The following is a 17,464-nucleotide window of genomic DNA, read 5'->3' on the forward strand; positions in this document are numbered from 1 at the left end:
TAAAAAATTGAAAGATTAAAAAATCCAAATGGGAGAAAGACAGACTTGGGCTTTAGTCCCCTCTACAACAAGTTTTGAAAATAGATAGTGGGTTGAAATAATTGAAATACTAAAAGGACGGCAAGATATTAAAACTGAAATTTGGTAAAAATCCCAGTTCTGTTAAAAAAAAAAAAAAAGAAAACAAGAAAGTATTTCAGACAACTACTAGTGCACAGCATAGGATCCAATAGGGAAAACCAAGTAAATCCATCATATTGTGATTAACGTGAAGAACTGAGTGACATAACAAAGCCACGACAAATAGGGCTGAACAGAAATTCTGCTCTAACACTGGAGTGCTGTGATCCATTTAAGTCTTCATACTCCTCTTGGATCCATAATAAAAATTTCTCCCACAACAAAGAAGAGTAAATAAAGCAAAATTATTATTTCAAAACTTTATGTACAGATCAATACACAGACAAGTAGACAATGAAAAGATTTATTTTTTTTAGGCTTCAGATACGGGAAGTTTCAACCACATTGCTATGAAAAAGAAAGCTGTGCACAAGAGCCATACCATCCACCAATTAATTTTCTGTGTTTTTAAATTCCATGACTGACAAATGACTGCATCTCAGAACAGCTTTTTTGCGCATTCTAAAAATTGTGTGTAACAAAATGATTCTCCCAATTCCAGAGATTTAGCAATTTTGCTGTTCTACTTGGTGGTGCAGAACAGAAATTACTGAACTTGATTTAGAAAGTTCATTTTAAGCTAAATTAGTAACAAAGCAGCAGAGCATTTTTATGGCATAGTCAAGCACGCATATCAGCAGTTTGTGGAATCAGTCTCTTCTTTCAGCAACAAGAACATTTCAAAGAAATCAGTAAATTTGTCACTGATCCTGGTTCAAGTCTTTGGCCACAAGCATTGAAGTGACTGGGTGCATAGAGGCTCTATGCTCCAGAAACGTCTTGACAGCCAGATCTCGACACTTATCAAAATTGTAAAGGTCCCTGTAAAAGGAATGAAAAAAAGCACCATTACAAATATCTGTGAAAATCGTACAACGGGGGTTTTCTCAAACTTTTAGTTTTCCCTTGAAAGCCTCACATTAAGGTGCATACTGGGAGACTAAGCTTTCTTCTATTAAAAAAGTCAGCAAGTGGAAAGCAACTCTGAAGATAAGCTTGTTCGCAGTATACAGAAAATTCCAGATTGTATCACTTCAAAGCATAACATAAATACATGTGCAACATCAAGTATTATACATTCCATTAAACTAAAAATGCCAACAGCGTGAGCTCCTACAATTTGGAGATTACTTTTACCTGAACAAGGGTCGAGTAAACTTCATCCTGCCCTGATCTGTTGCCATTTTTAGAGCCAGAGGAATAGCTTCTTCCCACTTGGACTTGATGCAGAGACGCAGCCACCTGGAGGAAAAAAAATAAAATAAAAAATTTACACTTCTATTTTCATTTGTGGTGGTTAGTTAGCTTATGATTCTGTTCCCATAAGCGCTCTAGGCAGTGCTATGTCATCACGGGAATGAGATTCTAGCGAAGTTCAACATAAAATATTTAGTGTCTGACTAGGCATGTTACAAGCGGACTGTTCTATAAAACAGGATATTGTTTTTCAAAGTTTCTCCAAAATGGCCTGATCATTTTCTGCAGCTATATATTTCTTTTATATTACAGCAGCGTCCAGTTGCATCACTCAGAATTAGAGATGAATTATATAGCACTTGTCACATTGGACAAAGTGATTAAAAAACAAAAAACCCAAACAAAACATCAACAGTAACTGGAATGTGCTTGTTTTGTTTTAAAAATAATAAGAAATTGATCTTGTTACAAGAAATAGAAACTATACTGTATGTTAGCTAAGGCAGAATAACCGTTACTATTGCAAGTGTATGCAAATATGTACCAGTAGCAAAATATGTAATACTTCAAGATTAAAGATTACTTATGTCCTCAACGATGCCTTTTTTTTAAACAAGTGACATATGTAAACACAATGTGTACATACAAAACAGAAGAAATTAGGATGGCACAAGAATCAAGGCATTTAGCTACAAGCATTTCCTACTTGATTAGAAACTTGCTTTGATATTTACTTTTTTTTTTTATGAGATCAAAGCTTTGTGATAGTGAGCATTAAAATGTGATAAAAATGTTTCCAAGTTGTGTTGAAAAAAACCCCACTAGTACATCAGCAAAAGAACTGATTAGCTAAGTCAGAAGATGTGACTAAATTTTTTGAAAGATTTTTCAGGCATGTTTGAGTCAAAGAGAGGTTCACTCTTGCAGTGTCCAATACAACTCCCAAAATAATATCAGGCCGTCAGGTTCCTTCGCTATCATGACAGATGAAAATAAAGCACAGCTAATCCATTGCTCACTTCCAGTTCTTTTACTGGACTAGTTTTACCCGATTCTCAAGTAACAGAATACCACTCTGGTAAGCGTGCTTCCACATGCACTGACAGAAAAAAAAACAAACCACAACGACAACAAAAAAAACCCAACCCCAAAACCCTACACCAGTTGTATACAACAGCATGTCTCATGAAGCAGGACAGTTTGTTTCATGAAAGCATTTAGGAAAATGCCCATACTAGAACAAACCTGAATCTTATTTCAGAATTATGTATAGCATTGAAGTCATATACTTGCTGCATTCGTTTGACATGGGACACTGGAAGAGGAGGCTGAAAAAGGAAATTGCATAGTCAGAATAAACCAGAGGCACACTTTAAATTCAAGAACACTGATGCTACAAAGGAATTAAAAGACAAATACTTGTATTTGTTTCTTTCACCTTCTCATAGTATTAGGGAAGGGGCAAGGAATAAATGTTAACAAATTCCCACATCCAGTACTACCCAATGGACTACTGAAACATTCAAAACTTGAAGCACTTTCATTCCATTTTATTTATAGCGTATTTGCTATAAGATCAAATACAGACAAATTCATAGTTTTTACTTTTCAATCCAAAATACTCTATATGTTGCTCGTTAGCTGAAGAGCCAGACATAATCTGGGAGGCACGGCTGAAGTTTTAGTAACCGTGTATGGTGATAGCAGGTTATTTTAGCAAAACTTAAAAGAAAATTGACAACTTAATTCCCAAGGCACACTTGGGCTTCTGCGCCTGCTTTTGTGATACCAGAATTAAGTTACTCCAGGCATTCATTTACCTCCAGAAGCAACAGTGCCAGGAACTCAATCAACTGATGAGATGACATTTCCTTCAGGTCTGCTGAGCTGAATGAGCCTAAATCACTCTCTTTTGCCTAAAAGAGAACATTTACTTAAGTTTCTACCAGGTATTTCAAAGTACAATCAGGTGTAATTTTTTGTTTGGACATCCGCATTTACTATTGAGCCATTCCACATAAAAGATATCCACTGTCTTTCTGTTAAAGTTAAGTGAAAAATCCCATACTTTTTCTTTAAAAAGTAACATTGAGGAGAAGAAAGTTAAATACAAGTACAGTGAAAAGCCAGAGTTAACAAAAGGAAGGTATGCTGAATTCTCTATTAGTTGTACGAGTCTTATGGTTAAAATTATGAGAAAACGGTATGCTATTAGTTACCTATTATGATTTATGTATTTCAGTTTTTGATGAGAAATGCATACTAGCTCCAGTATAATGTAGGGGAATTATTGCTAATACGATACAATCAGTAATGTAGAGATACCTTGGCATTTGTTTTTAAATGAAGCCATAATATCAGGGTTTCAAAAAGAATACTCTCAGTTTGGTTACTATGTATTTATAACAAAAAGTTGGTGGTGTGCCTTGTTAAAATATGTACAGCACTTCATGTACAGAAGTCATAGTAAATGCACAGACTCTATGATGAAAGGCTAGTGTACGAAATGCAAAATCCCTGGCAGCCATACTAGCACCCTAAATACACTCTCACTCAGCAACGGATAGATTTCAGGAGAGAATGGCTCACTTTATATAAAGAGAACTAGCTTTTCCAGATACAGACACCTCAGCGTTCTTTAACTACTCACTTGGATCCATCTTTGGCTCAAAGCAACACAAGCATTCGCTAGTGTCATATCATATCTGTCAAAAATTAAAAACAAAGGATCACACTTTGGAAACACAAAAAGCTCCTGTAGTATTTTTATGAGAATGCGTAGAAGTTATTTTCAAATGGTTCCATATCTGTTTGTTATAGACTCCAACTCGATCTCGCACCACAATTTACAAAAGATTGATTAGAATCATACGTATTTTAGTTTTAGTTAGAAGCACTTAGTGCACAGGTGACACTATCCCTTGATCTCATACACTCCTAAAATAATTAATACTTTTGAGCGTATACGCTCGTACATATATTACGGCTTATAGCCGAAAACAGAATATTGTTGCAACAAACTGTCAGAAAAAAGAATCTTTCCTAGCAACTTTCAAAGCAACATGAATTTCCACCATAATAAAAAAATGAAAATATGAACAGCAACATTTTTTCCTACTATATATACACATATATTAATTTCTACATCGTACAGGACATTTTCTAATAGAACATTTGTGGGAAGACTTTCACCATGTTTACAAACTGCTTTACGACTTTGGAAAATCATGTGCAATCTGAAGAAGGAAAGGATGAACTATAAAAGAATGCAGCTTACGTCGGCATCACTGGTGGCATTCCTGGAGCATGAAACCATGAGTTCCAATCAACTTTATCAAGAATGTCTACCTACAAAGCAACACAAATTCATATTCAATTTTACATGTTATTTTTAGTGAAAAGTATACTCTACAAAAACTAGTTTCAATCTTTTTTTTTTTTTTTTTAAACATCCCTCCAATTACCCTGGAGAATCCTATACAGACTACTTCAAAACAAAATATTCCCTTCTAGGGAAAAAATAAAAGCATGATAATGCAAAATCATCTTAAGTTTCACATAATTAGAAGGTTTCAAGCAATTAGTTTAAAATACTACCCAACCTTATCCTTGAAGTAGGAGTACAAGAACTTCTTCCAGTCCTCTGTTACTATGCTTTTATACGCAAACTGCTGAATGTAAGCCTTCAAGAAGCCAATGAAGACATCTAACAGTTAAAAAACAAAATGTTTTAGTGTTTGAAATTAAAATGGGAAATAATCATATATAAAGACTGACTAACACTTACCTGGTCCTCCAAGAAGTTGTTCAAGGTAAAAAAGCAAAGCAAAGCCTTTCTCATACGGAACAGATGAATAGGCAGCATCAGGATCTACATCCCTCAGATCAGGGACGAGGTTAGTTACAGGATTTTTCTCTCCAAAAGTATTTATCTGTGACAAAGATACAAGAAAATATATTCATCTAGGAAAACTCGCACTCTTGCAAATCACTACCAACCCTATTTATAAAGGTATAATCCATCCAAAACTAAGATGGGCTCATTTCAAAGTATTCTTTCTCATTCTTTTTCCTGAAATTCTGAATCTGCACAAAACAGTTTACTGAACTTTTTTCTTGTTGTATCAGTATCTGATCGCGTATCAAACAGAAAGATGTTAGGATCAATCACTCTGTGCTCCAGCTGTCTCAAAGCAGTTTATTACTGTCATGTCTGTCATTACCACAAGCACCTAATAAACTATCTATATTTATCCCTTTATTAACAAACTATTCAAACGACTTAATTTAAATGGGTGATATAAAGAGTAAAATACAATGAGGAAATATTTATAGTAAGCCAGGAAAACTGCATCACCAAATGAATGAGAGGGCTGGGAATATTACAGGCTGGAAATCCAAAAACTGAAGTTTAACCATGTTACCTAAACACAAAACTAAACAACTTTCCTACACAGTAACAGATTATGAATATGCCCAATTATAACGTAGTACACAGGAAAACAAGAAATCAATTACTTGCATGAGGCACTGGAAATTCTGATGGTCATGCCTGCAGATAATTCTGACAAGCTTTCAGTTGCTTACCAGTATGCTAACAGGTAATACTGAAATTTAGCCATACCCAGAACAACCAAGAAAGTCTGAAGAGATGTTCATCCTTACAAAACATCTTAAAACAGTTCAAAAAGCTTTATCTAGTCTGAGTATAATAAGCTATTACCTTGGGAATCACAGTTGTTCATCCTCTAATAAAAAAGCGTTAGCAAAGCTGACTAGACAAGCCTTATTTGTGGGAAACACATAACACCAGCTTTTTTTTATTTAGGTATATGCTTAAACATAAAGTTAACTTTAAAAATATTTACCGTATTCTGCAGTTCTCTCCAACCTCCTAGGGCTTTAAAGTGCCTGAACTGCTCACCAAACAACCGACCACCAATCCTGCGTTCCAGGTATACAGTATGTCCCTCATTCAGCCTGGAAATACATTGATAAAGTCAGCACTGGTAAGGTGGCAAAATGAATTTAGTTGGTCTCTACAGATTAAGTTAAAAATATGATTTGCATTGCATTGAACATCACACCTACCAAAAATGCTCCCACGTTTTGTTTGTTACCAAGTTTCCTGTCCAGCTGTGAGATATTTCATGAGCAATAACCTAAAATACAGAAAACAACGACAGAACTCCCGTTTAGACGACTCTGGAAAATTAACATCAAATCCCAACAGAAAGAAAAAAAAACTCTAATGGGATCTCATTTACTGTGCTACATTCCCAAAGCCAGTTAGCATTGACAGCTCCGTAAATCTATCCATACAAATATTTAAAGGACTAACATTATCCTGCTGAACCCTCTCAGGAATAATTTTGAGTGTCCAGCCTGCAAGTCACAGAGATGCCCTGATAAACAAAAATAATTCCTCTGGTAGCACAATGCAGGTACTTGTTTATGAAATCACATTTCAGAATAGTGAACCCATGCCCAGTGACGGACTAATACTACTTTCCCACCTAAGCAACTTCTGCAGCGCTGAGATGTTCTAAAACATCAAATAGGAGGAAGACAGTCACCCCTAGAAGGATAATGATGCATGATATATCAAAAAGTGTCCATGTCAAATATTTCAGTATTCTTCGGATAAGACAATCATATTATTTTTTTTGAAGCAGTATATCAGTCTAGTAGAAAGACACATGAGATAAAACAGCGTCCAGAGTACTCAATTTTCCAGAAAAAAAACAGAATTTACTCAAATCGTACTTGTGATTTTCACTTTAAAAGAAAACTGTACATAATATGAGTTCTAGTGCACAGGCAGACATATAGAGAAAGAAGTTCCCTACAAACAATTTTGATGAGATTAATTCAGTTGTAGTTTTTAAACATATCTATACATGGGACAGGAAGAGAGCCACTGAGCAGCTAACTCCAAGTCAGGCCCCTATGCATACAGAGAGCCGTATTATTTTCATCTGTTCATTATACAAAATAGATATGTCTCCCATTTTCTAGACTTTACTTAGAACTAAAACTCACTTTGTAAGACTCCCTGAGTTACTGCCTTAACTTTAATTCCTCCAATGAAAAAGAGACCAAGTTTTCAGGTATTTATTACAAAGGAAGTTAAGATACAACTTCAAGTTGCGTTCTACTTGAAGACATGAACTTATTTTGCACTTACATTTGATAGAGATCGATCACCTGCCTAAAAAAAAAAAAAGAGACAAGGCAGTTGTCAGTTCAAGTAAACCTCAAAATACACCACTTAATGTTTCATGTATGATCCCTGACTCCAAAGGAGGCAGGAATATTTACAGTTCTTTTTAGGGGGAAGATTAATCCAATTTGTGGATTAATATCCATCACTTGATGGAAATGCAAGCCCTAAGGAAAAACTGACTTTTATCAGTTTTAGACTTACCAGTAGCGTTGGAGTTACAAAAGTAAGACAAGGATTCTCCATACCACCGTAAGGAAAAGAAGGTGGTAACACTAACAAATCATATTGTCCCCATACATAGGGTCCTGCTAAATCTTCTGCTGTTTTCAGCATAGCTTCAGCCTGGAACAAGAATTCACATTAGTTTCTAACATGACTTCTGACTGCAAACACTGAACACATAATAAGCTATGGATCCCTTTCTCTTTCACCTTGGCAAGTCCCACAAGCAAAATGAGTACAAGACTGTATCAATATTTATTTTCAGTAGTAGTTTTGTGTTGCAATAGAACAGCAGCATTTTTTGGGGTGTGAAGCAAAGAAAGGAGAGCTACAGATTAACAAAACACTGAACTACAGTCTGTTCCTTTTCCAGTATTATGTGAAAGTTTACAAAACATTTTTTTTTTATAATTACCCACCTCAGCAAATTCATAGGCCGATTTATCCACTAGCTCCTTTTCAGCCCACACCAGTGTCCTTGGGCCAATCTTTCTGTTGAAAGTAAAAATGCCACTAAGACACTATGAACTGGAAATAACTCTATGGGAAACTAATACAGAAAGCATATGTTTAACTGTGCTCATGAGTAACTCATGTTGCTGAAGAAACTCAATAGAGAGTCTTTGTCTCTATTTCTGCTCCACTGCTAAAGTAAAGCTTTACAAACCAAACCACAAACATCCACTGTTTGGGAAAAATAACTAGGAAACACATTTATAGATTTTAAAATGCTGTAAAGCATATATAAAAGCATGATTATGGCCTAGATTAACACGTCTTTGTGCAGATGAGCAATGACGCCAAAGCTACAATTTTCTGCATTTTGTACATGATGAGGCTTATCTGTTACCTGAGGAAAGAGATACTATTCTCTGAGCTGTAAAAACCCCTTAGTGGTTCAAATCAATTCCAAACTCTTCAAGGTATTTCTTTACCTTACAGCAAAAGCATATTCTATAGAAAAAATGATGCAAGAGTGAATCAAGATGCATGCAGTTTGATACATCAAAGTTCTAGAAACATTTTAAAACTACAAACAAGACCAAGAAACAAAAAAGATAACTCTAAAGATTTATTATGATTATTAATATTTCTGCTTTGTGCAGATTCACTCACCTGCTTTCTAATGCTCCAACCACTAAAGCAATCAAGTAGCAAGGTATGGGAACCTAGTGGAGAACATGAGAAAAAAATAAATTTGTAATGTGAGCTATCAACACAACTGATTCAAAGAAAAACAAAGGTACGTAAATAAAGAAGTGTGGACATTTTCTCCATAGTTTCCTGCCTTATGTTATAATAAAGAGATTGCTTTTTTCCTCCCCAAATTATATTCCTTTATCTGCAAGTCCTTGTTTCACAGCTGTTTTGCACAAAGGCCACAAAATTTTAAGTATCATCTGTTTGAAAAAAATCTGCATGCATAAGAGCATACAAAAATGCCACTGGTTTGAATACTGTTCAAAAGAAAGTCAGTTTTACCATGGAAGTCAGTTTTACCTTACGGAAGAAGTTAAGAGATACTGCTCAGATAAAGGGCAGCTGTATCACACAGAAAGATGCACGAAGAGCTTTTATGAATTCAAGTAAACAAGAACATTTATGGATACAAAAGATATTCAATTTCCTTGTTTGGAATTAAAATAAATTCTAAACATTTGTTATTTTAAGAAAAAAAAATCTCAAAGCTACAGTATCTATAGAGAAATGCTTTCTCCCAGTGCTCTGGAAACAAGAGGGTAACACAGCCGTCCCTGTAAAAATTCTATTTGATCTGACTAAACAACATTAAATAAGCAAGATTTTAAATCATAATTACTTGGAGAAAAGATTTCAGAAAATTTTATTCCAGCAGTATCCCCAAACCATTTTAATAGCATTTATTAGAATACCCATATCATCACTTGTGTTTTAATTTTATATATTAACCCACAGAATATATTCTTTAAAAGGTTTAAGTGTTATAGACAAGTTATTAGAAGACTGTTAATATATCCCCACATTTTAGTGCCCAATTTGCTAACCTGAAATTTTGAAATTACTTCAAATCTCAATGGCTGTTGGGTTATAAATTCGTTTTTACAGAGGCTGATCTCCACTAAACTTCTTACCAGCCTGGCCACGCAGGAGCAAAAAAAGTAGTTTTAGGTAAGCTCAGCACACAAACATATCCAAGAGTTTGATGCATTTGCCTTTGTCATCTAAGCAAAAACACGCCTTTTCTAACAAATCAGTCTCATAGTTTTGTAGATGAGATGATATGTATGTCTTCTTTAATACATTTGTCTTTTTTCATTTATATATTTTGTGTTCAATGCATTTGACTTTTTTATTTAATGAAACGCATACCTTTTCTAACAAATTAATCTAATGGCTTTCTATATTAGAAAGTGTAGTATAATTTCAATTAGACTAAATGTTATTCCTTGTACAGGTCCACCAAACTTATCAACAGTGTATTTCTAGATAACATACAGCTCTGGATAACACACAACATAGAAGCCTTATGCATTAGACGGAGAGTGGCAAATGTTTTCGGCTCCACAGAGAAGGCAGAACACTGCATAAGGAAGAGCCCACAGATAAGGTAACAACTTTTTCCCTCTCTCTCTCCCCTCTTGCCACTCAGGTTTCACATAGCAGCCAAATCAACCCAACAGCTGCTGCAGTTCAGAGTAGGTTCCCCTCCTCTATTCCAGTCACTCAATTCCATCCCTCCCTTGCAGTCATTCAGTCCCTCAGCAGCCTAGATCAGCTTACTAAAACAATTTCTTTTCTAAGCTTATATTAATTTTATCTGCTTGTTTGGCAAAATGAACTAGGCTCACCAAGAGATCCCCTAAACATCAAAACTGTAACCCAAAAAGCTGAGAGAACAAAAACACCAGAAGAGTAAATTGAGACTGCCACTTTAGGAGCAATGGAATCATTAAACTAGCTGCACCACTTAATAAAACTTCATCTTGAGAACAGTAATCTTTAATTAGCTGGAAATACTTTCCATAAAAGCCAAAGTTTTCACCTTTAAGAAAAAAGGTATCTCTATTGTCAGAATTTGCCTAACTTCAAGTTAAAAATTGGTTCCAATGCTCAGCCTCACTGCTAAGATCTTGGTAAACTGAAAATTTGCAGGACCTGTTTTCCACAACTCCCATGTTATTCAAGTCCCTGCATTACTTCCCAAGAATCAGTGCAGACAGAAGGGGTTTTGACAGTACTAGTTTTGAGTATACTAAATATTTTTAAAACTCTCAATTTGGCTTTTCTGACAAAACAACCAGTAAACATCAACCAACTGGTTGACTTTCCAGAGTTGGAGATTTGTAATACCTCGTATTTCTACAGTGGCAAAGAGACATCATAGGTCACATGATTTATCAATGACATCAAAACCATATCTGAAGTGATTGTGAACTGCATGAGTTAGGAATAAGACCTCAGGCATGTGTTTACTAGCCTAGAGCACTTACGTCCTGACTGAAAAGGTATATCTTCCGACTGCTGTCCTCCGGGTCAGGCATCTCTCCATCGCGATTAGCGCTCATTAGAGCCACCAACTCTTTAGGAACAGATATCTGAAAGGTTACCCAACTATGAGGAACTCAATTGTCACACAGGATTATACAATATACTAGAAGCAGCGATAGCAAAAGAGGTAGCCCAGATTTGTTCTGTTGTTAAGTCCCCTCTGTCAAGGAGAATACAAGGCATACAGAAAATTTTGTTTTAAAGGCTGGTGATATTTAATTAACTAGGATTACCTCCGACAGAAGTTAAAAGTTTCACATTCTTCACACTACTGAATTGTAATATCACATTTCACTTTTTACTTCCTTAAAACAATCGGACTATTTATGCCAGAACTGCAAAGATCCCCTAACTATGTACCAGAATACATTACTTCTTAAGGCATATATGAGAGTAATTTCAAGGATTTTTACTTCACAGCACTCTTTGTTGTCTTACTGTCAGCTTTTACTGATTTAAGAACATGTTTCTTTTCTACTACAGCACCTTTTTTTGGTCTTTTTTGCTTTTGGAAATAAAGATACACATGAATGAAAAGAGAGATGAAATATATTAAAAAAAAAATAATTATAAGACTAGAGTGCCAAAGGGAAGACAAGCAATCTTTTGACTCTTACATTAAGCTAAAAGTCAATATTCCCTGGTTTTATTTTAGGCCACATGCCAGCAGCTACAAAAAAAAATAAAATTCACTCATGGTAGTAGTTGTCTTTAGTTAGACACACATGACTTGGGTTCATCTACCTCTGCATAGTAGGTTAGTTTCACAGCAGGTGTGTCTTGGCACGGAAAGATGGCTCTGCAGTGGGTAGCCTGGAGAGGGATTAAAAAAGCAAAAACAAATTAAACCAACAATCTTTCTAATGCAGAGGAGCAGAAATAAATCAAACTAATATATTACATTGGAAATCTATACAGCTCCTCCAGAGAGTTCATTATCTACAAACCAATAATTCCTATCACTTATAGCTTATCGTAGTTTTCATAGTTAAGGGTTTTCTAAAAGAAATAATGGTAGGTAAGGCAGATCAATAGCCACATATATGGATTGCAAAGGACTGCATATTGTTCAACAAGAATACTGGAGAGGGTAAAGCGGCTCTGGAATTATTAAATTGCAAACATATAATAAAACCTCAGCAATGTCCTGACTTATTAAGTGTTTTCATTTAGAACCTTTGACACACACAATTAGAAGTTATGGGCTACTGTACTTTCCCCTCCTAACCTTCCTCTCCAGCTCTTTGGAAACCAGGGGCAATTACAGTGGCATGTAAACAACAAGTTTAAATAAAAAAAACCAATCCACTCAACCTGACACTGGCTGAAGAGAAACGGGTGTTTCTTTCCAGAAGTTTGCTCTGGAGTAAACCATTGGAGAGCTGAAGACTTTGGAGAGCTTTCAAAAGAGATTTCAACAACTGCTTCTTGTCCCCTGTGTAATAAAGAATATAGTCAGACTGTTTTGACATAACTCCTCATCACTACTGAAATTCCTCTACAAAGATTTATGGAAAATAGCAGCACTGTCTCAAAAGCATTAAAAAGAAAAACAAGTAGCCTATCAAAAACAACTTTTCCCTTTCGATTATGATAGTAAAAATTAGTTGGGTTTATTTAAATTTCAACGTCCCAAGACACTTCCATTACTGTTTTTACTAACCAGAAACTTTCCCTTTTCTCTCTTCAAGGAGAACACGGACTTTTTCTTTAAATTATTTGGACTGGCTACATACACACAGTTTTGTCACAGCTACCTAACATTGTACATATAAGTATAAAAACCCCACTGCAATAAGCAAACAAAAAAGTGTATAAAGCTTATATAAGAACATGCATGCTTTAATAACATAGGATTTGTGTATTCTGTAAATAAAAATTTAGATTTTGCAGCTGTTATGTTCTATAAGTACGATCCTTAATCAGAAAATAAAACAATACTGAAAACAGTAATTTACTGGAAAACTCTATTGGCAGTAGGGTTAACAAGAAAAATAAAAAGCGTTCAAATTTTATTCAGGGTTTCAGAACTGGTGTACACTAAAAACTAACAGTTCTGTGCAAGACAGGTACCAGCTTGCTAAAACACACATAAGCCTGACACATTCACGCTCTTATTTTTCAAAAACATAACCATCACTGACACCAAAAGCACACAGAAGTACTCGCTTCTGTTACCACAAAGTTCCAGGTAATACATGCAACTTTATAGAATTAACAATGTAACGATAAATCAGAACAAACTTCGGGTAATCAGAGGAGTTGGGCACTAGATAAGCTAACTAGGTATACATATCTGGTTATCTGGTTTATAACCACTATTCCAAAGTACATATTTGACAAGAAAAGAGAAAATAATTTGTATTACCACAAGACACATTGCTTACTGAAAGTCGGACTTTCAGTTGCAACTCCTACCCTTTCCTATAACTGTTTTATTGTATATTTACATGGGGGACTACACCTCAGACAAGATTATAAATTCTTACGACCACGACTCATAACTCCCCCGGGTAGCTTTTTTTCTTACGGGAAATCTAGCAATAAAAAAAAGCTGGAAGTCAAACAAAAGAAACAGACACAAGTTTTTGCTGTGGCCTGTTTGTTCAAGTACTTAATTTGTTCAATTTCATGTCACATCATAAGCATTTTCCCAGAAGGGACAGCTGTTGTATGACATTCCTTTCTCTTCCACATTATGTGTGTTTCTAAATTGCACTAATTCAGAGAACAACAACAACAAAAAATTAGAAACCAGACATGAGTCTGTAGAGGTAGTAACCAGTTTTGAAAATAAAACAGTAAGAAGCAACTTAGTATAAAATTTTATTCAAACAAGCAAACCTCCTTATACAATCTCAGCTTTCAGCTTTGCACGTGAGATACCACAGAGTTATAACATACAAAGCAAACTGCCAAAAAGCATATTGCAATCTGGCAGCAACTTTTTAATTTGTGCAACTTAAGAGGTAGATTATGATTAGTTCATTCTCTATCACACTGTCAAAACTCAAGTTCCATTTTTTAGGGACCTGGGCTTAGCATAGTCAATACCATATAACTTTTATTATTTGAAAACATGTTTCTATCTAATCATAGCGGTAACCTGCAGTTCTACAGAAATGCAAGATCAGCCCTTGTATAAAAGAAAAGCAAACAGGGTTTGTAACTCCACATGCACCACACTGTAGCAATTCTGAACATGATAAAATTCAGGTAGTTGAAGCAGAAAGAATATTATTCATAAGAAGCACTGGAAAAATTGTGATATGTTACACGTCATTTTGCTACTTACTTTAGCAAATAATTTTGTACATCATATAAGACCCAGGGACAGGTACAAAGACTCTCAAAGTTTTGGCTGTCTAATGAAAACCAAATATTCAAAAAACCAATTCCCTACACGATCACACCAAATAAATGCAACACCCTAATTTATAAGTCCCTCTGCAAGCTTTACGCAATGACCCTACAGGCAGACAAGCACCTTATACAGTGCATTTCGGAAATCACTGAAAGGAACAGGCAGAAGTGTGTACCTTCTTAGTTCAAAAGGAAGTGTGATTTCCAGGGGAGCTCCCTTGAAACTGTGCTTTTCTCCAAAAACAAATTTTGCATCCTGCCCATTTACGGTCACTTTAAATACCTGTACGTCTCTTGTATCCAAGACCTGTAACGAAGCAAATATTACATACTTGTTAAATAGTATAATAATTAACATAGCCCTCATCAAATCTAAAGCGCAAGTCTCTCTGAAGGAAAAGGTATTTACTAAGTAAAACCAGAAAAATTAACTATCTCGAGTACACAGAATGAGCATTTTAAGAGAGCAGCACTGAACTTACAAAACTGGAGAGGGAAGAGGAAGAAAACCAATTTCTGACCATCAAAGTGGAAACGGCAGTTTACGAAGTAAACTACAAAGGTAAAAGACTTCACAGCACTGCAATGAAATGAGGAGAACGGTAGAAAAGCCCCTGCAAAGGCTTCCATCCTGGAACTAGCCACTATGAATCAAGACTTTCATGCAACAGAAGATGAATTAAATAACGCTGCATTCCCATATGCAGCCTGAGTGAAGTTTTACTCTTTATTATTAACAGGATGGATTTTTTTTTCTCGAAAAAATAAACGCCAATCACAAAAGGATTTATAGGGCCAACGTGAAAAAAAAAAAACAACCACAAACCCCAAACGTCACTTTACGTATAAAGGAACACTAAAGAGGTTTATACATTTCTTTGCACAGCTAACCGAGAAAGCAGCTGGCATAATAAAACACACAGGTGAAAAAGACATAAACGTAGTTTTCCAACGCTTTATCCCCATCTTTTCGGCAACCGGCTCTTCGCCATTTTAACGGGAAAAGACACGTTTCGACCCTTCCCTTGCACAACGCCCCGGCTCTAGGGACGAAAAGCAGCAACCCTGGGCTGTCCAGCGGCAGCCAGGCGCTGCTCGCCCGCAGTCGGCGAGCCCGCCCAGCGCCGAGGCTCCAGACGAGGAGGCGCCGGAGGAGCCCGAGGGCCAAGTGGCCGCCGACGGCGGCAGGGAAGGACGGAGGGACCGGATTGACGGCCGAGGGGAAGGAGAGAGCTGAGGGGAAGCGGCGCCGAGGCCGGAGGAGACGGGGCGCCGCCGGGCAGGGCCGCCGTCCCCCTCAGAGGGGACTCCGGGGCTCTCCCCTCACAAGCCGCGGTCGCCCCTCCGCACCCACACGCCCCCACCACCGCCGCCCTCGCCGTTACCAGGCAACGCAGCGCCTCGCGCTCGGCGCGCGCGGTGAAGGCCGCCGTGCCTCGCAGCGCCCGCGCGCCGAAGTCCGCGCGGCAGCGCAGGTAGAGGTGCCGCGTGCGGCAGCAGGCAGGGGAAGCGAAGGAGCACGGGTCCGCCATAGCTCGCGCGCCACCAGCCGTCTGCCGCGCGGCGGCGGACAGCGCCGCGGACGGCCCGCCCACCGCGGGCGGGAGGTGGGAGGGTGAGCCCGCGCGCCGGCCGCTGGGAGGCGTAGTTCCGTCCTCCACAGGGAGGGGGAGGACAGCGCGGAGTGGGAACTACAACCCCCGTGAAGCATTGCGGGGAGGAGGCGGTGCCAGGCGCGCCGAGCAGCGTGATTGGCTGCCGGGGGCAGGGGCAGGCGCGCCTCCGGGATGCCAGCATGTGGAAAACATGTCATGCCTGCGCGGGAGGTAGTTATTGTACAGTTCCTCGTTAGTATAGTGGTAAGTATCCCCGCCTGTCACGCGGGAGACCGGGGTTCGATTCCCCGACGGGGAGGTACGAAATTTTTTTTCATCCCCTTCCTGATAGGGCCCCCACCCCAGGGGCAAAAAGCAATTTCTCTGCGAAATCAAAGCTGCTGCCAGACCGCCCTTGGAAGAGTTCTGCGACGTTAGAGCAGGAAGAGGGGAAGAAGAACGTAGGCCGAGGCCTCTCTGCCTACCCGCTTCAGGCCCGAGGCAGCCTGTGGGGCTGTGGGGTTAAGCAAGCCCAGCTGCTTAACTGAGAGAGTGGGGAAAGTGTTTTCATATTTAAATAGCTAAAACAGCTGAACAAAGGGGGTTAATCAAGCCTTTCAAAAACGTTGCCTGCTTTCTTAAACCAAGATGAACCCCCCCAGCCTCACCAAAGCCTGAGGCGGAAGCAATGGGCAGAGGGGACAGGTCACACGGAGGCGGCAGAAGAGGGACCATGGAGTCCCAAAGGAAGTGCCGTGGCCTGCGGCAATGCAGCCCCTTCTTTTAATCCTCAGAACGAGAACTTCGGAGAGCCGGAAGCCCCGAGCCCCTGCTGGACCCCGTCCCAAGCCCGTGCTTCCAGCCAGCGGGCCCGTACCATCGGCTGCACCAGCCAACAGTGCATTGCAAAACAACTGCGGGACTCCAACATCCCTCCTTACATTTACTTAGTATCATCGGAAACACTTTTTTAGGCCCTCCCCCCCCTTTTTTTTGTAAATCCTTCTACCAAAAAGGCATCCTTTATTTATTTATTTATTAGCATTTCAGCACAAGGATACGAAAAGAGATCTCCTCCCTTCTGCGGGAGGTCAGCAGGTGCCGAGCAGTCAATGTGATCGCCCAAATAAATATCTCTGAGTCAGGAAAGAGC

At 38.2% G+C, this 17,464-nt stretch overlaps 1 protein-coding gene and 1 non-coding gene across 2 annotated transcripts; one reads left to right on the forward strand and one right to left on the reverse strand.

The window, feature by feature from the left end:
* Nucleotides 1-468: 468 nt before the first annotated feature.
* Nucleotides 469-16,312, reverse strand: LTA4H (leukotriene A4 hydrolase). The gene is made up of 19 exons (XM_074575494.1): nucleotides 16,102-16,312; nucleotides 14,893-15,023; nucleotides 12,668-12,788; nucleotides 12,098-12,166; nucleotides 11,296-11,400; nucleotides 8,942-8,994; nucleotides 8,245-8,317; nucleotides 7,805-7,945; nucleotides 7,565-7,588; nucleotides 6,469-6,539; nucleotides 6,246-6,357; nucleotides 5,165-5,309; nucleotides 4,980-5,083; nucleotides 4,655-4,725; nucleotides 4,028-4,082; nucleotides 3,198-3,293; nucleotides 2,623-2,705; nucleotides 1,318-1,422; nucleotides 469-1,002 (listed from the first exon to the last, which is right to left on the reverse strand). Exons 1-19 carry the CDS (start codon nucleotides 16,246-16,248, stop codon nucleotides 882-884), a joined length of 1,827 nt encoding a protein of 608 aa, XP_074431595.1. The 5' UTR covers nucleotides 16,249-16,312; the 3' UTR covers nucleotides 469-881.
* A 246-nt stretch (nucleotides 16,313-16,558) lies between these two features.
* Nucleotides 16,559-16,630, forward strand: TRNAD-GUC (transfer RNA aspartic acid (anticodon GUC)). Its single transcript has one exon. It is a non-coding gene; the product is annotated as a tRNA-Asp (tRNA).
* Nucleotides 16,631-17,464: the final 834 nt, after the last annotated feature.

This window comes from Larus michahellis, chromosome 1 (genome assembly GCF_964199755.1).
Source record: "Larus michahellis chromosome 1, bLarMic1.1, whole genome shotgun sequence".
Taxonomy (NCBI): Eukaryota; Metazoa; Chordata; class Aves; order Charadriiformes; family Laridae; genus Larus; species Larus michahellis.